The 20,305-nt window shown below is 49.3% G+C and overlaps 8 protein-coding genes across 8 annotated transcripts; 5 read left to right on the forward strand and 3 right to left on the reverse strand.

Annotated features, from left to right (window-relative positions):
* Positions 1-160: 160 nt before the first annotated feature.
* On the forward strand, positions 161-910 carry H6S33_010180 (uncharacterized protein; the record flags this gene model as incomplete). The annotated part of the gene is made up of 3 exons (XM_044841537.1): positions 161-358; positions 423-818; positions 893-910. 3 exons carry the CDS (start codon positions 161-163, stop codon positions 908-910), a joined length of 612 nt encoding a protein of 203 aa, XP_044697323.1.
* Positions 911-1,362: 452 nt separating this feature from the next.
* On the forward strand, positions 1,363-2,430 carry H6S33_010181 (uncharacterized protein; the record flags this gene model as incomplete). Its single annotated transcript, XM_044841538.1, has 3 exons — positions 1,363-1,540; positions 1,603-2,087; positions 2,161-2,430. 3 exons carry the CDS (start codon positions 1,363-1,365, stop codon positions 2,428-2,430), a joined length of 933 nt encoding a protein of 310 aa, XP_044697324.1.
* Positions 2,431-3,938: 1,508 nt separating this feature from the next.
* H6S33_010182 (uncharacterized protein) lies at positions 3,939-5,196 on the reverse strand (the record flags this gene model as incomplete). The annotated part of the gene is made up of 4 exons (XM_044841539.1): positions 3,939-4,218; positions 4,279-4,346; positions 4,425-4,755; positions 4,820-5,196. 4 exons carry the CDS (start codon positions 5,194-5,196, stop codon positions 3,939-3,941), a joined length of 1,056 nt encoding a protein of 351 aa, XP_044697325.1.
* Positions 5,197-6,680: 1,484 nt separating this feature from the next.
* H6S33_010183 (uncharacterized protein) lies at positions 6,681-9,190 on the reverse strand (the record flags this gene model as incomplete). Its single annotated transcript, XM_044841540.1, has 3 exons — positions 6,681-6,744; positions 6,858-8,554; positions 8,936-9,190. 3 exons carry the CDS (start codon positions 9,188-9,190, stop codon positions 6,681-6,683), a joined length of 2,016 nt encoding a protein of 671 aa, XP_044697326.1.
* A 788-nt stretch (positions 9,191-9,978) lies between these two features.
* H6S33_010184 (uncharacterized protein) lies at positions 9,979-10,707 on the forward strand (the record flags this gene model as incomplete). Its single annotated transcript, XM_044841541.1, has 3 exons — positions 9,979-9,985; positions 10,047-10,136; positions 10,214-10,707. 3 exons carry the CDS (start codon positions 9,979-9,981, stop codon positions 10,705-10,707), a joined length of 591 nt encoding a protein of 196 aa, XP_044697327.1.
* A 1,028-nt stretch (positions 10,708-11,735) lies between these two features.
* Positions 11,736-13,350, forward strand: H6S33_010185 (uncharacterized protein; the record flags this gene model as incomplete). The annotated part of the gene is made up of 8 exons (XM_044841542.1): positions 11,736-11,766; positions 11,889-11,956; positions 12,025-12,034; positions 12,097-12,183; positions 12,253-12,319; positions 12,375-12,475; positions 12,532-12,696; positions 12,752-13,350. The coding sequence occupies 8 exons, from the start codon at positions 11,736-11,738 to the stop codon at positions 13,348-13,350; spliced, it is 1,128 nt and encodes a 375-aa protein (XP_044697328.1).
* Positions 13,351-15,298: 1,948 nt separating this feature from the next.
* Positions 15,299-15,930, reverse strand: H6S33_010186 (uncharacterized protein; the record flags this gene model as incomplete). The annotated part of the gene is made up of 3 exons (XM_044841543.1): positions 15,299-15,456; positions 15,524-15,649; positions 15,762-15,930. The coding sequence occupies 3 exons, from the start codon at positions 15,928-15,930 to the stop codon at positions 15,299-15,301; spliced, it is 453 nt and encodes a 150-aa protein (XP_044697329.1).
* Positions 15,931-17,011: 1,081 nt separating this feature from the next.
* On the forward strand, positions 17,012-18,887 carry H6S33_010187 (uncharacterized protein; the record flags this gene model as incomplete). The annotated part of the gene is made up of 2 exons (XM_044841544.1): positions 17,012-17,508; positions 17,600-18,887. 2 exons carry the CDS (start codon positions 17,012-17,014, stop codon positions 18,885-18,887), a joined length of 1,785 nt encoding a protein of 594 aa, XP_044697330.1.
* Positions 18,888-20,305: the final 1,418 nt, after the last annotated feature.

Raw genomic sequence — 20,305 nt, forward strand, 5'->3', positions numbered from 1 at the left:
TTGGCAGGTAAACCCTAACCCAAAAGACCACATCACCACCCCTTAACAACTCGCCAAGACCCCTTTCATAGCGAAACCTTCAACCTGACAAGCTGTCATCTCGAATTCACAGCCTGAATCAAAACCTCCGCAGAAACAAATCCACAATTATCGTATGAAAATGCGCTCATTCGCAACCTTATTCTCGGCAGCAGCTCTCCTGACATCGTCCCTGGTGTCAGCGCACAACATCCAACTGAATGCCCACGGCCGTGAATGCTTCCATGAGACACTACACAAAGATGACCGAATGACCGTCACTTTCCAGATTGGAGACCGCGAGTTTGGTGGGGCTGGAAATCTGGACGTCGACTTTTGGGTTAGTCTGATATTCTTCCTGGGGGAGTAGAAGGAGATTCTAATCGGCGATCGTGTGGCTATAGATTCAAGATCCGGCCGGCGTATTGAAGGTTTCCGAACACGCCGTATCCTCCGGCGATCACTCATTCGATGCGCACCTCGACGGACGCTACACCTACTGTTTCTCGAACGAAAACTCTAACGTCAACACCAAGGAGGTATCCTTTAACGTCCACGGCATTGTGTATGTTCCCGAGGAACCGGAAAGCGCAGACCCGCTCGAGCGCGAGGTGAGGAGCCTCGGTGAGATGCTGAACCAGGTCAAAGATGAGCAGGAATATATCGTGGTCAGGGAGAGGGTACACAGGAATACTGCCGAAAGCACGAATAGTAGGGTTAAGTGGTGGAGCATTTTCCAGTTGGGCGTTGTGGGAGGCAATGGGGTGTTCCAAGTATGGTATTTGAAGAGGTTCTTCGAGGTAAGCTACTTCCCAGTGTATTTGTGATTGCGATTCGAAATTATCAGATGTTATGATACTGATTGCGAATGCAGGTCAAGAGAGTGGTTTAAGCGTGTATATCGAAATATGAGGCTGCGTACGTAAATGAATAATGGGTTTCTTTAGGTTTGATGACTCCAGAGAAATAAAATAAGAGCGCGGTTTTTTTTCTCTTTCAGTAGTGTCTTATCTTATCATTATGGAAAAATTGTACTTTGGCGTCTATCAAATGTTCTGTTAATACCTGAATTTTGTTCTGCTGGGGAGAAGAGCTGTTTCTTGCAGAGAATTGTGTAGGTTGGATTGGGAATAGCGTGTCACAGTCCTGGTGATACTGTTACATAAGCGCACATAATCTGATCCACTAGCATAATCAGATGGTGGGGTTTGAGTCTCGACCCCACCAAACCAAAAATATTTCGAAGCTTTACCACAAAGCTGTTTCTCCCTCCCTCGATCTCTTATTCACCACCCACAAACCCAACACCACTAGAATCACCACAGCTACAGAGCAATACCCACGATGACAGTCACCGAGGCCAAGCCTGATCCCATCCCCGAGCTTCGTAGGGTCCTTTGCGATGATTCCAGCGACAATCTCGCCCTTCGTTTCCGTGCTCTTTTCTCGCTCAAGCACTTGGCTACCCAAGGAGACCTCTCTGCAATTGACGCTATTGCTGCTGCATTCTCCAGCAATTCAGGTATGGATAAATACACAACCTCACCACCTTGGTACACCCCTAACTAATCTCCGACTCTACAGCCCTACTCAAACACGAACTTGCCTACTGCCTTGGCCAGTCTAAAAACCATTATGCCGCCCCTGCACTCCAATCTGTCCTTTCCAACTTAACCGAAGATCCTATGGTGCGCCACGAAGCCGGTGAAGCCCTTGGCGCCCTCGGACACACGGCCTCACTTGATCTCCTTCGTAAACACCTCACAGACGCCGAAGAGGTTGTGCGCGAGACTTGCGAGATCGCCATCGCAAGAATTGAATGGGAAGCCAGCGAAGCCGCTAAAGCGGAGGAGCTGCAGAAGAGCGCATTTGCTAGTGTGGACCCGGCGCCACCGTCCGCTGGCAAAGAGGCGAACGTTGAGAAGTTGAAGGGACAGCTGATGGACAGGGAAAGGACCCTATTTGAGAGATACAGGGCCATGTTTCGGTTGAGGGATATTGCAACGAATGAGGCGATTGATGCGCTGGCGAGTGGATTTGCTGATCCTAGTGCACTTTTCAGACATGAGGTTCGTTTTATTTCGTTTATATGTTTCTTGTTTTACCGCCGGGAGTTTTTTTTTAATAAGAAGTGGGTCATAGATTGCATTTGTCTTTGGTCAATTGTCAGACCCTCATAGTGTTCCGGCACTGATTAAAGTGGCCGGCGACAAGAACGAGGCCCCGATGGTACGACATGAGGCCGTGGAGGCTCTCGGGAGCATCGCAAGCGACGATGTTGAGACTTTCTTAAACGAGTATGCAAAGGATGCGGAACAGGTCGTGAGAGAGTCTGCGTTGGTTGCGTTGGATATGGCCGAGTTTGAGAAAAGTGGAGGGTTTGAGTACGCGCTTATCCCAGGGAAGGAATAAGCTAAATTTTCCCTTTTTGTAAATTATTTTTAGGTTGGGCTGGGTATGAATTGGGTCTGGATTTATGATTTAAACAAAAGTTCTTTTCGTTGTTATACTCTACCGGAAATTTTATTGTGTGTTTCCACCATGGGCCTGAATGAATTTAAAAATAAGTTACATATTCCCCCTCAGCGGAACAACACCTAAGAAGGAAGGTTGTTGTAACTGGTCTCTATACCTCTTGAACCGTTTTTTACTACCAAATCTCAATCAATTAACACTTTATAGAATCAAAGGACCAGAAAGGGTCCGAATTACATGCTTTGGGCTCTTCCTTTTTAACCTCTTTTGGCCCTTGGGCTCTGTCTTAGGGACTAGGAGGGGCCTGGGTTGCGTAATTAAAACTCTACTCTTCCACGTCCTTGCCTATAAATCCTTCGGCTCTGTCCGAGGATCTAAGAGAAATACCAGCCTCCTTAGCCTTTGTATATTATACCTGACTGACAAGGTTTTTTCATGTGCTACTGCGCAGACAGGAGCTGCTGAGGTCGTTGCAATAATGCATGCAGGCATCTCAATCATGTGTCATCACTCGATAAGCTGTTCGTAATTGCCGCCCGACTTGTGATTAATTGAATGATTGATTGATTCTTACGACTTGTGGAATAGTTAAAGTCAAGATTTCATGTAACAAAGATTTCTAGTCACTGGGGAAAGATCGTTGTGCTGTAAAAGAAATGAAGCAGGGATGATAAGCTTTCTCTTAGCTCTATTCGAGTGATAACTTATGATTAACACAATCTCTTTTCCTCTGGTTGATTAACATTTATGCGGGAGATTTATTACATTCATACAACATCCTAGGAAACAGGAAAAGATCGGATTAATTTTTTTGAGGGGAGCCGGCTCCGGGCTGGGTACGTCCGAGATGCTTCTGAATTGCACTGAACCTATAAAATTGAAAATTCTGAAACTTTCGAAACACTTAATCCGAGTGTATTCATTTTCTGGGAAGCGAAGATTCCGCAAACCTCGCCTACTGGGTATGATATATGTTAATTCGTATTCGATTAATTGGCTGGGACTTTATGTAGTATATATATAAAGCCCGGGGGTTAGGTGCTTCCCATGTATGGAATCCATGTAGATATGTTGTACACATGATTTATTTGGGGAAGAGCGTTTAAGTGTTTGAGGGACTTGTTCTTTTCCATTCACTAGAAATCGCTCAGCGGCTTTGTACTTGTATAGAAATGGGAATGACGAAAGTAAGGTATCCATGCTAATTGTCAATTAGCTGGTCTATACATACATACATGTACATGTAGGTATATAAAATCCCAGCGTCAACTATGGCCTTGCTATGAACAACGTACAACACAAATATACAGTACACACCTACACCAACCATCTCCCAGGGTTTATATACCGACCCTATTCACCGTTGTCTGTGCAATACCCCATATCCACACGTACCCAGCCCATCAACCACCAGTAACAATTAGAGAAATTAGATGGGAGAAACTTTATCCCGACTTCACTCCAGGCGGGAACGCAACCTTATTCTTCTTCCGTACCTGATTGGCAGATTCAGTCCCTCCCGCATGATTGTATTTGAGAATTCCGTCGGGGCGTCGCTGAGATGTCGGGACAGGTGTTCCTTGGGCGACCGTGTTGCTTGAATTACGCAAGAGGCCAAGAATTTCATGATTCATATACGCGGCTTCCACAATACCCGCAAGTCTGGAAACCAGATTCTGCCGCTTCTCTTGAATTCTTGCAGGGGAAAGATCAAAAAACTCTTTTCTGATAATAAGATCTTGATCAAATCTATCCAGGGAAGAGGATAAAAAAGCAGCCAGGTACCTTGAGCTGATGGTGGCACTGAATAGGAAAAGACCGACTTGTGGTGTGGCAGGGGTGACTAAATGAACCTGCAATATCTCCGTTAATATTCTATCGGAAAGATTGGCTAATTTTCATAAAATTGATCTAAAAGGACTGTGGCATACTTTATACTCTTGACGGATGTCCAAAGAAAGACCATGTGCACGCGCAGCCTTAATCACCTGTCCCTCCTGCACTTGGGCTAGAGCGATGAGACAGGCGAGGTTGTAGCCATCGATGGCCCCCCACTTCCTTGGATCCTTCCGATCATTTATTTCTTTGATATTCCTAGAAATATCCCTAAACCTCCCACGCAGGTCTGTGTTGTAAAGCAAACTGTTGTAAATAAGGAAAGGTATTTTCTCGGTGGAAATTAAGATTTGCGGATTTAGGATTTGTGCTTTGCCTCCCATGAGGAGGTTGATAAAAGGGATATCTCCTTCACGGGCACTTCTACTATAGGGTTCAACTGTTTGAGCATGCTGGCATTATCAGAGGTAGGTAGAATACGTTGACTTACTTTGTATAGCAAATGAAGATTTTCTGTTTCAACTGGGACTCAATGATCTTGATAAAGTTCTTGAAGGCTTCATCCAGATGATCCTCCATTTCTTCCCTATTGTTTTCCTTGGCCCAATGCCATAGGTAATCGATATCCTTCTGAAGTACCTGATCATCAAGCAGAGACTCCGATCGATCTGCCATGGGTTCACCACGCACTGAGCTAACATAATCAGAATAATCCACCACCTCTGTCCGGAGCCCTTGGATTTGACGGGTGTTCCAGTTCAAGGGGTGTAATACCCTTCCATGATTTAATCTGCGTGATCCAGTCGGTGATGGGTTCATATCGAGGTCGGACATGGCTGTACTAGATAGGGAGAGGGGATTGGGCATCGCGGGAAAGACGATGCGGCGAAGTTGAGTTGAGAGTATGATGTAAAAGGAGATGAAAAAGAAAGAGAAGAGTACTAAGAGAGAGAAGAGCACTAAGAGAGAGGAGAGAAAAATCCTTTGCCCCCGTACGTGCGTTCCTGGTTGGTTGACAGGTCTGGCTCTGAAGGTTGAGTGTGCCCTCACCCCCGTACCTCACCCCCCGTACACCGTATTACACGGCTCTCCTAGATGAAGACTAGCTCGATAGTACATTGAGGCGGCAAAGAAGATCGTTCTACGAGTTGTTCCTTTCCCCTAATCTATTGGTAGAAGATATTGATTTTGGAAGGCTCGATTTTCCTCGTGGAAATTTCCCGAGTGATATCCTGTGTACCACAGATTACTGAAGCGGTAACAATTCGTTCTTACTCGGGAACGGCATCTACGGCTAATTAATAGATGGGGCTCTGCATGTGCCAAGAGTGCACGCTAGCCTATTTCACAGATTCGTACTAATACATCAGAAAATACTAGTTGCTATGTCTATTGAATGGGGTTGGGAAACACCCAGACACAGAATCAAAAGTTTGACGCATGAAGATCTCTACACGGTGGGCTCGTCACTGAGTATCACTCGACAGCTTACGAAGCAAGGTCCCCGAGGTATCAAAGCTCGGATTTTCGAGATAAAAAAACAGGTTTTTGGAATCACGATGCATTGAGTAAGTGCACGCGGCTGTTACCGGGCAGGAACTCGATATTCACACGAGATCGAACACATGTGCAAATCGACAACACACTCGGAAAACTAGTGTGGTGCATTCACGGCCGAGATTGATTCTGTGCATTAGAGAACTAGACACTCATGTAGCTATGTTTCCTACCTATGTTGCAGAGATCAGTAGAATTATTCAATGAGGACGCTGAATATCGTAAAACTGTTGGCCACAGCTTTCAGTCGCCATGTAACAGGTTGAGTAAGATTTTCAAACACTATCTCTCAATACCGACGCTCAAGATCCATGTCGAGGAGGGTGAGTTGACTGGTTCGCCTGATCAGCTGAATGTTAGATCCATATGCGCTTTGGTAGTTAAAGTATGTAACCATTGCAATATTCAACACCCCCGAACAAGAAGAAAAGATCGCAGGGATGCAGCCGCCCAAACAAAAAAAAGATAACGAGAAAAGAAATGACTAAAACCCCGTACTTCACACAAACTAAAGATAGATAATGAAAACCCCACGGCTCCTCTCCCCCCGTCTTTTTTTTTTCTTTCTTTCCATTCCGATTTTTTTCTTTCTTTTTTACTTGACTAGATTTATCCAGTGCTGGCGGGCCTTGTATTTTTGCCCGCCCTAACCCACCAAAAAAAAAAAAAACGTATACAGACCAGCAAGTAGGATGACCTATAATTTGTTGAAAATTCTTTATTTCCACTTGCATTTGAACCAAACCAAACAGCAATATACCATACCATGCAACCGGAAAACGAGCAGGGCGAGATTATAGGACGTCGTCCTCGAGGTATTTGTACGCGAACTTGAAATCTGTCTTGCGACGGTTCATCCTTCAATGCACCAAAACGTAAAATCAGCCAACCATATGGAGGCACCGCAGCAGTAACAAAGCAAGTGCGCAGCGAAAGCAGTAATAAGAATGACATAAAAAAAAAGAACCCACCATGTACTCTCGTAATCAAAGAATCTATATGTTCCCTGCTCATACTCCTCCGTGATGGTCTTTGGTTCCTCGTGCCGTTGGAACCATGTCTGGTATTGTTTGTGGAATCTCCAGCTCTGCTTCTTGAGCTCTTTGGCTGCCAGATACTGTTGATATGTCCCTTGCTTGTAGTAAAATACGTAAAAAAGTGTATCTACATCCACACGCTTGTATAGCAACGGGTCGTCAAATATCGGTAAGGGTTCTTGTGGATAGTGGCGTGCCGTATCATACTTGGTTGTAGGCTTGTAATGACGGGGCTTCTCTGCGTCGATAGTGTCTGGTGCGTTAAGAAGAGAGTATTCAAGGTAACGGTGGACCTGCCCCGGCTGCGGAACGAGCCTTTTCTTTGTATTCTCGAATGAGGACATGAGGTCTTGTAAACCGGGTGGTAAGTGATAAATTGATTCTTCTACTGGTGGTGATGTAAGGTCAACTTGCGCGGCTGAACTTGACGATGAAGCACCGTTGGTATGTGGTTCTACAGGAGGCTCAGAAGCTGGGTCTTCTTCGCTGTTTAGGTCTGCCTCGCTGCCAGCGTCGCTATGGTCGCTTGTGGCGATACTACTAGGCGCTGCCTCTTCAGGTGATGGTTCTAACGGTTGACTTGAGGGTTCTCGAGAAACGGAGATTGCACTTGCGGGTTTTGGGGAAGGCGAAACAATGGCGGAATTGTCCAGTGAAGGCGTATGAGGAATAGATACAGGAGGTGCAGGACTCGTTGCCGATGGCGTGGAGGCTGGTCCAGGCCGATGTGAAGATTGTTTGGAAGCGGTTGGTGGTGGTAAAGGAGCCATTCCACTTGGACCTGTAGGTGCGTTAGGAGGATTTGGTAGAGGAGCCATTCCGGGTGGGGGCGGAAGTGGCGCGATCCCGACGTTTCTATCTGCTGCCGCCGCCGCGGTTGCCACGGATGCATATTTCAGCACTTCGCCCGCTGGTCTAGCCGGTAAAGGAGCAGGCTTCATAGAAGAACCATTCGAAGGGGGGAACCCGTTATTGCTGATAATTGTATTTGTAGTAATGGGGACTTGATGTAGTGTTGCTAGAGCTGGCATGGGGGATTTTAGTTGAGTACTTGGTCTGCGACCTCCAACCACAGAATCTTTCGTCGAACCTGGCTTTTCAGATAAATCGTCTTGTATGCTTTGTGTGTCCTGGCTAGACATCCTATCCACATCCGCACCAATTCCAAAGAGGTCCTCTGCGTTTTCCTCGTCAAGGTCCAGCTCGTCGTAGACATTTTCATATTCCTCGAAATCAACGTCTTGATTTGAATCAACGTAAAATTTGATGTCGTCCTTCACTCTCTCTACCTGTTCCGCATCTAATTGTCCATTTTCAAGCAGCCTCATGATCAGCTCTAATTTGCCTTGGTGCCATTTATGGCGCTCCACTTGTTTTTCAACTTCAGCTACCCTGTCCGCTTTTGATGCATCAGACTTCTTTCCTTTCTTCAAGGTAACGGTGAGGGACTCGGCTTCTGCCTCGCAGGCCTCGATCTGACGGTCAAGTTCGGTGGTGCAGTCGGACAGAAAGTTTACTAGATCGGCCTTTTTCTGGGCCATTGGGTCTAAGCGAGTAGATGCCATCAGGCCTTCTTTCGAGTAGGCTTTTGTCTTCATTTCTTTTTCGACAGCTTTGAACTTTTCCATTTGCTGCAGTATATGCACATGGCCCCGGTGGGGGAGGAGAAGACATCAGCCTGGAACCAACAAACAACATGACATTCAAGAAAGAGTAGCGAAAGGGGGTATATGTGTGGGATCTTTGAAGAGAGAAAAAAGAAAAAGAGAAGCAACGTCGTCCCGACTGATGTAAAATAGAAACCATGAAGCAAGCCATGAAGTATTTTCCTGTGATAGAAGCAACAGGAGTGTAAGGAAATAGTAGCAAACTGAAAAATCTGAAGACCGACATGGAGAGAACAAAGGACACATTTTCAATCCCTCTTCTCTGCCACTTGCTTCTTCGTCTCCATCGCTGCCCAAAGAACTCGATAATATGGGGCTGGACATAGGGGGCTCGATTATCCTTACCATCTCGATCTTTTTCCTTTCGTCAAGCAGCGGCTTCTTGTCCTTTATTTCGGAGCTCGCCGCCCATGTCTTGATCTGATCCCGTTGCCTCTGCAGCTTCTTGATTTCGCGTTTTAGCGAGTCTTCCAGCTTCTCCTTCTGGGAGGCATTTGTGCATTGGTTAAGCTTTTCGTAGATAGATTCGAATTGGGTTATTCCCTCAGCTACGCGTTTGAAGGTCCGCTCGACCTCTTGTTGGAGTTTGCGGGCCGACATACTGGAGGAGGGGTCGACAATACAGAGAGATGGATGATGTGGTTGGTGATGGTGGTTTGCGCCGGAAGAGGGCAGTGGGTGGTGAATAAGTGATGTCGTCAGAGGGTTCTGGAATAACCGTTCTAGGAGAAGGAAGCACCTTGGGAGGGGAAGTTTGTAGGTTTGATTGGGGGGGGGGGGGGGGTCCTCGTGGATGGAGTGAAGTGTCGATACCTCTTAGTGTAGCAATGGAGGGATGAATGCGAGGGCTGATCTCTCTCGGCAGTGACAGGGTTGTTGTTTGGTGCAACTTCTTTGAATGAGGCTGCAAGATTCGACAGCTTCCTTCCTGTATTCTGTGAGATTTCCCGTTTATGCTGGTAAGATATTGGTGATATTCTTCACTCCGTTATAATTTTTACCACTCAAGCATTCACGATTCGTTCTGGAATTACATTTATTCATCGGGTGCATCTTATGAGGTACATGTACTTCTACAGGTATGCAAATAGATTGGCATTCCAATTGCTACCCCCAACCCTTAGTGAGGCTTCCCCAACCGCCCCCTAACTTCCCTGCAAGTTGGCGAGTATGTCACCTGCTCAATGCTTTGCCTCAGTCTTGGCGGATGATATTACCTATCTAGAATTGCATCTCATACACTCGCAGACAGAGCCTCAAGGCCCCTCGCATATTGAGACGCAGATATTAGGCAGAGCCCCGCTTCACCCCACCCATACTAACAAAAGACATTATTATCATCACTATCACTACTTAGTAAATAATCGAAATCGTTTTTTGCACTCACCATGAAAGGTCTCACCCTATATTATCGTAGACAACCTTGACCAGTTAAGGGTTAACATTCGTGTTTTAGCTATAATACAACGCGTTCTCTCAGCATCCGTCACAGTCGACAATCAAATTGTCTCCTCAATCGGTAAAGGCATCCTCGTATTCGCTGCTGGTAGGAAACCTTTTTGAAACATACCAATCTGAAACCCTTTATATCCTAACTATTCCCTTTTTATTTTCCCAATCTAGTTGCCCCAGACGATACTCCGAAGGATGTCGAGTTACTCGCCAACAAAATACTCAAGCTCAAAGTGTGGGATTCACCTTCAGATGGTGGGCGATGGAAGATGTCTGTCATGGATATGGATTACCAGGTACTTCTCGTATCACAGTTCACGCTTCTTGCCAAAACCAAGAAGGGGAGCAAGCCCGATTTCCATGGAGCATGTCCTCCTGCGTTAGCAGCAGACATCTATACCTCGCTGCTTGGCAAAACACGAGCTTTGTACGTTGGCGAGAAAGGATTAGCACAGGAGGATGCAATGACGAGAGTCCAAGATGGTGTCTTTGGAGCCATGATGCAGGTTGCATTGGTGAACGATGGTCCAGTCACCTTCGAGCTCTCGACACCGGAAAAACCTGAGATTGTAACGAGTAATAAAGGTGGGAAGAAAGAAAAGAATGATTTGAAGAGAGAAGGGAAAGGGGATACAAGCGGGAATGTCATCCAAAACGGCAACTAAGCTGCTCACCTGGTGTAAGATACCTAGTGATAGAGAAAAAATATAAAGGCGAAGCCCGGATACTAGAACTCTCCGAATTGTTGAAGACTGGAGGTCGAGACAATCCACAAAAGGGATTTCACAAAGCCAATCAATAGCATACTTTTCTGATCATAACCTTGGGGTTCAATGCAAATAACAAAAGTCTTAATGTCTTAGTTACAATCCCTCCTATACACGCATCCGAAAAAAAAATGTCGGTTTTGTGTTCCGGGGGAATGCTCCTTCTACCTACATATGTACATCTCTATCGTAGAGTACTCTAGAGCACTTGCCCGAAGTTATATCAAGCGTTGCAGGAGTGTATGTAGGCTTTGGGAAGAAACCAAGCCCACGTATACCTACATGTACATGTATATATCAAGTAGAGTAGGAATCTACAGTCATGGCTCGTAGGTACACAATATGTAATTATAACTAAAGCATGCAGTGCAGGGTACTCTACTATATTCGGTGTATGCAGAGTCCGGAAAGTCATAATAGACATTAAGCATGCACATTTGGTGAGAGAAAGAATTGATGGGTTAGTTCCGCTTTCGGCGACCACGAGAGACATGAAAATTGCCGTGCGACGCTGCTCATACCCAGTCACTCGAACCCTTCAGGCCAAGAAATCATGCAACGGTTACGGCTGACGCATTCATGCATGTTGCTGTAACCCCATTTTATATAACTCGTTGAAAAAGATGGTAGGCCTGGGCGCCTTGTTTGCCCTCTGCCCAATGCGTAATTCTATTTCTAGGAGCATCAAAAGAAATCGTGCCTGTCAAATCCAAGAAGACGTGGGGGCGTGGGAGAAGGTGGGGAAAGAAGCGATGCCGTTGCGCAAGATCGCCGAGAGAGGCTCTGGAACCTTCCGCGCCCTAGGTGCTCAAAAAGGTTGACAGGCATTCTTCAACCTCAATCCCATCCCATCTTCCTATCCCCTCCCCACTCTTCACGACAACCTTTATCCAAGAACCGCAAAGGAAAGAAGCTCAAAGTTCATCATGGCCGAAGAATCTGCCCCAGCCCCAACCCGTAAGTTTTCTTTTTGTTTGCTACCAATAAGTTTCAAACTGCTGTGATAGCGGGGTGTTATTTTTTTTGCGGGGTACAAATAATAGGCTATGACAGCTGACGACCCTTTGATGCATACATAGAGCGTGTTCGCTGTTTTCTCGATATTTCAGTTGGCGGCAAACGCCCTGAACGTGTTGTTTTCGAGTTGGTATGAATGAACATGCACTCTCGGTCATCCTCTTGTTGCTGTGCTGTAATCTAACGAAATGAAAATAGTACAATGATAGTAAGCTCCACAACAGAGCTCGTAAGCAGGGTTTTTTGCAGTAAGCTGACAGCTTGACATAGTTGTCCCGAAGACAGCAGAGAATTTCCGTGCCCTCTGTACTGGTGAGAAGGGCATTGGAAAGACCGGGAAGCCACTGCACTACAAAGGTTTGTTTATCCTAGATTTGTGCTCCTAAGCTGGAATTATTAGTGATTGACCAAGATTTTCTTCGTCAGGCTCAACTTTCCACCGCGTTATCAAGCGCTTCATGATCCAGGGTGGTGACTTTACTGCTGGAAATGGGTATGCCAGTATCTTAATTTTAGTGATTATGACAAGTCTGACATGGTATCTATAGTTCGGGTGGAGAGTCAATCTACGGCACGAAATTTGAGGATGAAAATTTCGTAAAGAAGCACGACAAACCTTTCTTGCTGTCTATGGCTAACGCTGGTCCTGGTATGCGACTCACTTGATTTTTGTTTCTTTGGCGGAGATGGCTAATAGTGGAAAAGGAACCAACGGCAGTCAGTTCTTCATCACAACTGTTCCGACACCTCACCTGGATAATAAGCACGTTGTCTTTGGCGAGGTTCTCTCTGGGAAGAGCGTAATCCGCAAAATCGAGGAAATGAAGACCGACAACACCGACAAGCCCGGCAAACCTGTCGTAATTGAAGGTCGGTTGCCCCTCACCATTCCGGTAATATCAACAATATTAACCTTAGAGCGTAGACTGTGGAGAACTCAAGGGGCCTGATGCAGACGTTGCCGGGATTCGCGGCGACGACGGCACCGGCGACAGGTATGAGGACTTCCCCGATGACGAGAACCCAGAAATGGACGGTGCAACCATTCTCCGAATCGGAACCGAGCTCAAGGAGTTTGGCAACAAAGCGTTCAAGGCCGGCGACCTGGAGCTCGGTCTTGAGAAATACACAAAGGGTCTCCGCTACCTTGCCGAGTACCCAGTCGCCCTCGATAACGACCCACCAGAGCTCTTCAAGAACATCCAGGCCCTAAAGTTTGTGCTGCTGTCTAACAGTGCATTGTTGCAAAACAAGCAAAAGCTTTATCGCGAGGCCGACGAATCTGCGTCGAAGGCGTTGGACATCCCGGACATCACTGGCACTGATAAGGCCAAAGCCTTGTTCCGAAGGGCTATGGCTAAGGCTGCCTTGAAGGACGATGAAGGCGCTTTGGAGGACCTCAAGGAGGCGGACAACTATGCTCCCGGCGACGCGGCGATTTTGAAGGATCTCAACGCTGCGAAGGACAGGGTTCATGCCAAGAAGGAGAAGGAGAAGCAGGCTTACAAGAAGTACTTTAGTTAAACTTATGCGAATACCAGATATCCTTCTCTATTTCCTTACGCACTATATAAATGCCTCCTAATCTTATTCTTTCCAAGCCGTATGAATTTTCCTCTTGATTTCTGCTGTAAAGACAGCAATCTGATATCTGTAATAACCAGCTGGATTTTTTTACGTATCGCTTAGTTTTTCGGCTTTTGTCATACCACCTTCCTCACTTAATTTTTGCGATCAACTTTTGGTGCATGCAGGTACATCCGTTCGTGCATTCGAAGCATGATGGAGCTCCTATCGAAATCCTATCCAGTACAAGAAGCACAAGGCGGGGGATACTCTCGCACATTATATAGTCAAAACCACAAGATCTTACCGTAAAACAAGCGACAATACTTTAAGGTTGGATTAGACCACGTCTTAAGCATTGGTTGACTTTGACGTTCGATTCCCATCGCCGTAGTAATGACACTAGGCCGGGTAGATGGGGTCTGAGAGTTATGCAGCTACACCTGATGATCGACCACCCCATATTGATACAGTTCTTTCTGCTATCCCTTAGACGGATGAAATCGTCAAATTCGCAGCCTGGACCGTGCACGCACTGAGTTGGGTATATCCGTTGCTCTTAACGGTTGATAAATAGACCTAGAGCGAATCAAAAATAAGTGTTAGATACCTGCTTAGGCTAGTATTAGCTCAAAAAAAAAAAAAAGGCAAGCTGCGAATTTGACAGTTTCATCCGTCCAAGGGATAGTCGCTGGTGCATGTGGGAGTTTCTTTCCCCGAGCTTTTGCATACATTGGGGGGAAAGAGTCGGTTATCAGTACTGGCCACATGGGAGCAGTATAATATCACCGGAAATGAAGAGAGGTCCTAAATGAAAGCCCCGGCTCTAATCAGCTTGATCCTCCGGGGGGGGGGGAGCGATGGCAGCGATTGGTTGAAGGCTAATTAATAGAAGAGGTAACATCCCATTCGATCAAGAAAAGATAACTAAGACCTAATGCTAAAGTTTGACTCCAAGAGCACTTGTACGCTTTAAATTTATCCCTTCGTCTGTCAGTTAAATGCCGCCACCCCCAGGCCGAGCCCCGGGGGGGAAAGGGGGGGGGGGCAAATCTGGTGTGGCTTTACTAACAGATCTCGTTATCTCTCTTATCAAATGACAGATCTCCCATACAAATTGCATTCCTCTATTATAAGGGTGGTAGCATTGACAGACGAAGGGATAGTAAGGTCGATCTATTCTTCGCTTACATAAACGAAAGAAAAGGGGGGGGGTGAGTTCTGGTCATGGTTTATCACTCGGAGGCGTTTTCAAAAAAAAATTTGTATTTTTTTCAAAAAAATTGCGGTTATTTGAGGACAGTTATCCCCTGAGTATACTAGGGAAAGGAATGTTTGGTTTGGTTTATGTCTTAAGTGTGGGCGGGGCTGGGGTACTGAGGTGGATTGTGGATTGGTTTGGGGGGGGGGGGGGGGGGGGGGGCTTGGCTGGTTGTTGGGGGGGGCGAGTGATAGTGTGTGTCTAAAGCACATGTATTGATTTTTCTCTACCAGGGGTGTACATAATTGATTGATTGATTGCAAACAAACTACATACAGCTACCACCACCAACCCCCCCCGAATCTGCTACATAGAACCCATCTTACCACCAACAACCCCTTCTCCCCCCCACTCACACTCACACTCACTCACACACACACACACACACCCACTCACACGATTCCCGCAAAAAACTCATTAGAAAGAAAAACCACAAAATTCAATAACCAAGCAAAAAATACATGTAGTTAATTACAAAAAAAAAAAAACCCCCCAAATCCCCCAAATCCCTCAATCCCTCAATCCTCACTACTCCAATCCTCAAACAACCCCGTCCCAATAACATCCCACGACCTCAGCCTCGCCAGCCGGCTTTCCGCCACCACATCCCCCCGCCGTGCCCCCGACTCACCGCAAAAAGAAAATCTATTTCCCCCCGAACCAGCCGCCGACGCTTTTCTTCGCCTTGCCGGCCTCCTCCTCGAGCTTGAGGTCGGCCTGGTCGATGGTGCCCATGATCTTGCTGCCGGCGCGGTCCTTGGTCTCCTCGAGCACCTTTTGGCCCTGCGCTATGCGGTTCTTGCCTATGTGGTTCCCGGGGGGGTTAGATGAGGGGAGGCGGCAGCGGGGGCGGCGGGGGGGGATCAGTACCTTCGCGGACGGTGGAGTCCACCTCGCTGCCTACCCGGGCGAGCGCCTCTTCGGCGGAGGTCTTGAGCTCTTTTCCGCGGCCGGGGAGCTGGTCGCGGGCTGTGGAGGAGGCGGAGGCGGCGTCGTCTGGTTTTTAACGTTAGTGCTGATTCGGACACTGATGATGGTGGTATTTTATTTATTCATGATATAACCGCAATTATATTTCAAAAAAAAAAAAAAATGGCAGTGTGCTCACGCTTCATCTCCTTCCCGGCAACCTTGGCGTCGCCGCCCGCGGTGTAGAAGTAGTAGCCGATGATGGCGGCCGCGCCGACGGCGAGGTAGGTCGGGACGCGGTTCTTGGGCGGGCCGGTGGCGCGCGGGATGCTGGTGCTGGTGCTGCTGGTGTTGGGGCTGGCAGACATATTTAAAGTGTGTTTGTTTGTTTGTTTGTTTGTTTGTTTGTGTATGTGAGAGAGATGTGTGTGGTGTGACGATGTACGGAGAGGATGGATAATTAGCGAGATGAATTATCGACGTCGGGGAGAAGAGCTATTTATTTTGTTTCTATATTCACGGGTGAGCGTGAGCGCGGCACTACGTCATTGCTCGTCAGTGCGTGCGTAGGGGCGACAGCAACGGTTACCGCACGCATGGGTGGGTTGACCGGCGAGGGGAGGAGGAGGGACAGGGGGTGGGTGGGGGGGGGGGGAACAAGTAAAGGGCCATGGAGAAGAGTCTGCCTCCCTGAGGGAGGGAGGGGGGGAGGGAGGGGGGGAGGGGGTGGGAGTGGGGAGTGGGGAGTGGGGAGGGGGTGGGTGGCTGGCTGGCTGGCACGGTGGGAATTACATGCTGGACCTTTCTGGTTTGCTTTGGCTGTTTGTTCACAGCGCCCTGGCAGGAGCCACGATGGACCGCATGCAGAACCCGGACAGAGAGACCTCAAATCCCATCCGGTGACTTGTATCCGATACCGGCATTCTGTCGGGTTCCTTGCTGGAGGAGAGCGAGCACACGCAAGCCCAACCCGATCGCTCCATGTGTGACGTCGCGATCTTGAGCCCTTTTCCCTGTGCAGATCTGTGGGTTTCTGTGCTCGCTCACCGTCGTCTCTGACCCGCAAACACGCACCAGAAGAGCTCTTCTCACACCTCTTCCCATTCCCATCCTGCTCTATTCTACATACAGACAGACATCTGCTTCTCTGCCCGCCTGCCTGCCTGCCTGCCTGCCTGCCTGCCTGCTTTCCGACTCCTCGGTCTTTAATCTATCGTGCATCCCCATCCCCATCCCAGATCTCCCTCCCCATCCCCATCCCCATGCCATCGTGGCCAGCAGCCCCTTGCCGACCACCACGCACCTAATAATCCCAATTTACCCAGCCCGCTCTCCACACACATCGCCACCACACGTTTGCACCAATAACCAGCACCTACAATCCAGCAGCAGCAGCAGCAGCAAAACAAACCAACAAACCAACCAACCAACCAACCAACCAACCAACCAATGGCCACCGCGCCGTCAGCCAATGCCTCCAGAAGCACGACCCCGACCCCCAGCCGCATCACCCTCTTCGACAACACGCTCCCGGCCGCGCCCTCGCCCTCCCCCACCGCCTCCGACGAGAACCTGCCCTCCGCGGCCTCCTCGTCCAAGGCCCCCGGCCGCCGCGAGACGCTGAGGAAGGCAATCGCGTACCGCAAGTACAAGCGGTGGAGCGTGGACCCGTTCCCGAGCGATGAGCACCTGTCCGCCGCGGGCGGGGTGTCGCCGCCGGACCCGAGGGCGGCGGGGGTGGTGGAGCGCGTGGGCGAGGATGAGGAGGCTCTTGGCTCGAGCAGTGGGAGCGAGGAGGGGAGGAGGGGGCGGCAGAGGAGTGATACGGGCGGGAATGGGCCCAAGGTCGACGGGGACGGGCAGGAGAGGAGGACGGGGAGGAGGAAGGACGGGAAGGAGGAGAAGGAGGTGGCCGAGATCGATATCCTCTATGAGAACCAGCGCGGGTAGGACTCCCCCTCCAACTCCCACTCCCCCCGATATATATGGCCAATTTCAGAGGGAACCACTGGGAATTGACTCTAATCTTGCGTGTAGAATGTTTGTCTGCGGCATCCCCCTATTCTCCGCAAAGGGCCTGCTCAACTTCGACCCCTCCCCCTGGCAGAACAGGCACTACCACGGCTCCGCCGTCTCGATCGTCAACGCACAAGTCCCCGACCCGACATGGACGTGGGCATGGAAGACCTGGTACGTCGACATGACCACCGACGTCGACGAGGAAGGGTGGACCTACTCCTTCTCCTTCAGCCCCGCCTTCTCCTGGCACGGCACGCACATCTGGTTCCACTCCTTCGTGCGCCGCCGCCGCTGGCTGCGCAAGCGCATCAAGCTCCACGGCCACGACAGCGGCAGCACATGCAGCAGCCGCTCCGGCAGCCGCGAGCGCGGCCACACCCTCAACCCCGACTACTTCACCATCCACTCGCACAGCCGCCACCGCCACGCCGCCGCCACCGCCGACGGCAGCACCATCCTCGGCGGCGGCGCAAAGAAGAAGAAGAAGCGCGGCCTCATGGGCGGCGAGGGCTGGGACTGGAAAGACGAGGACGGCGACGGCCGGGACGACGCCGAGCAGGCGCAGCAGGAGGGAATCAAGGACATCCCAACACTCATGAACGTGCTCCGCGCCGCACGCCTCGACCGCGAGAAGGTCGAGGCCGTCGAGAACTTCCTGAAGGAGGCCGGCGACGAGGTCGAGTATCTGCCGGAGCGTGTGCCGGCCATCATGGCGCTGATGATCTTTCAGGCGTCGCGCAGGCAGCTGCTGTCGCTGCTGGTCCGCGCGGCAGAGGACGCGGAGAGGGCGGAGGAGGGGCCGGATACGCCGGTGGTGGAGGAGGAAAAGGTGCCGGAGGCGCCGTTGCCGCCCACGGTGGCGGCGGCGGAGCCCACGACGCCGCTGTCGGCGATATCGGCGTCGTCGCAGAATTTGCTGCTGCCGCCGTCGCCGGTGGAGGCGCCGGTGCCGCCGCTGGCGGTGCCGATAAAGGATGAGAGTGTACCGGAGGAGCCGGCTGCTGGATCGGCGGAGGCGGGGAGGAGGGTGAGGGAGAGGAGGGAGCGGAGGACGAGGGCGCTGAGGGGTGCGGTGCAGGTGGCGGAGGGGGAGGTGAAGAGGATGGAGTATTGGAGTGATGTTGCGGGGGCGGCGGGGGTTGTGGGGGTGGGGTTGAAGGAGGGGGAAGAGGAGGAGGAGGAGGAGGAGGAGGAGGAGAAGGGTGGGGAGACGTTTACGGGGGGCGCGGGGGCGGGAGGGAAGTATGTGGGGAGTGCGGCGAGGGCGGTGGATAGGAAGGGGAAGGGGAGGGACACTAGTGTATAATAATTATAAGCGTGGTTTTTTTCTTATTGTCTTTATTACGGCTTGTATTTTTTGGCTGGAGCGTTTTCGGATTATTATTATTATTACTTTCGCTTTTTTTTTTTTTCTTCAATTTCTTTCTTCATGGGTTTGACGACGTCTACTTGATGCATATGGTGTTTGGTTTTTTTGCACATTGTTCGCATTGTTCACGTTTTCGCATTTTCGCATTTTCGCATTTTCCGTACATGTAGGTGAGGATTTAAAAACTGCACGGGACTAGCTGCAGTATATCGAGCTAGGGGATTGAATGAAATATATAGTCCTATGATATCGGAATGGAATAGGACTTGCATGTGCCTTATTATTATCACAGAGATCTCGTTTCTAACGGCATGGGGCCTGCATGTGCATATTGATTGCAGCGTTGGGGAAACCGTGACCGGGGGGATCGTGTTTACTTGTTAAATTTTGTGCAGTCTTATAACTAACTAGCCATGCAGTCGCGACTGTACGCGCCTCAAGGGCGCTGGAGATCGAAGCTGGGGAAGCTTAAAGGGGGGGGGGGGGGAGTGCGTTTTGGTTTTGTTTTGTTTTGGTTTTTGTCCGGCTTAGCTGTAGCTATAGGTAGGATGCTTCATGATTGGCGTTGTTGTTGTTTGGTTGATTAGTTGTCTGGAAGGCTCATCTCATCTCTCTCTGCCCACCATGTGAAATGAAGGGTATGTACATGTATGTATGTATGTCACTTCAACCCCGACGACTTGCTGGAGTGCCTAGAGAGATGCCTCTCGAGGCGCACATGGATCGGTCCACGGGACAGTGGCTGCTGGTGTGGTCCGTCCATGAGCCGGCTCGAGCTTTTTTTTGGGAGAGGCTCCATTGATCATGAACAGGCTCGAGCCGGTGGCCAATGATCGATATCACAGGAAACACTTCCACTTCTGCCAAGAGCAGGAATTGACGAAGAGCAGGGGTAAAAAAAAAAAAAAAAAAAAATAGATCCATGGATCGAACCATCATCATCTGCACTTTGAGCTACGCGTACGGGTCAGGTTCCGGATCCCCCTAGGAAGACGATAAGATAAGCCTATGTTTAAAGCCCCCCCCCCCCCACAACTCTTCGGGACACGAGATCGCTGGCCGCTGGGTAGTAAGGCTCGTTGTGAATGAGCCGAAAGCTCGAGCCCAAAGCCCGAGCCGGCTCGGCCTATGCATGGACCACACTACTCGGAGTCGGATACACACACCGCACGATGCCAAGTTAATGGACTTGTAGCAGGCATTGATCCTATCAGTTTATTGCACACTTAATCCTACAATTTGAACATTGGAACGGGACCTTCGATGGGAGGTTGGGTTGGAAATGCAATGTTAATGGGCGATTTCACAGCCAAGGTGTATATATATATATATATATAGTATTTCCTTTTGATCCC

Source organism: Morchella sextelata (genome assembly GCF_020137385.1).
Source record: "Morchella sextelata strain SCLS chromosome Unknown scls_4, whole genome shotgun sequence".
In the NCBI taxonomy this organism is placed as follows: Eukaryota; Fungi; Ascomycota; class Pezizomycetes; order Pezizales; family Morchellaceae; genus Morchella; species Morchella sextelata.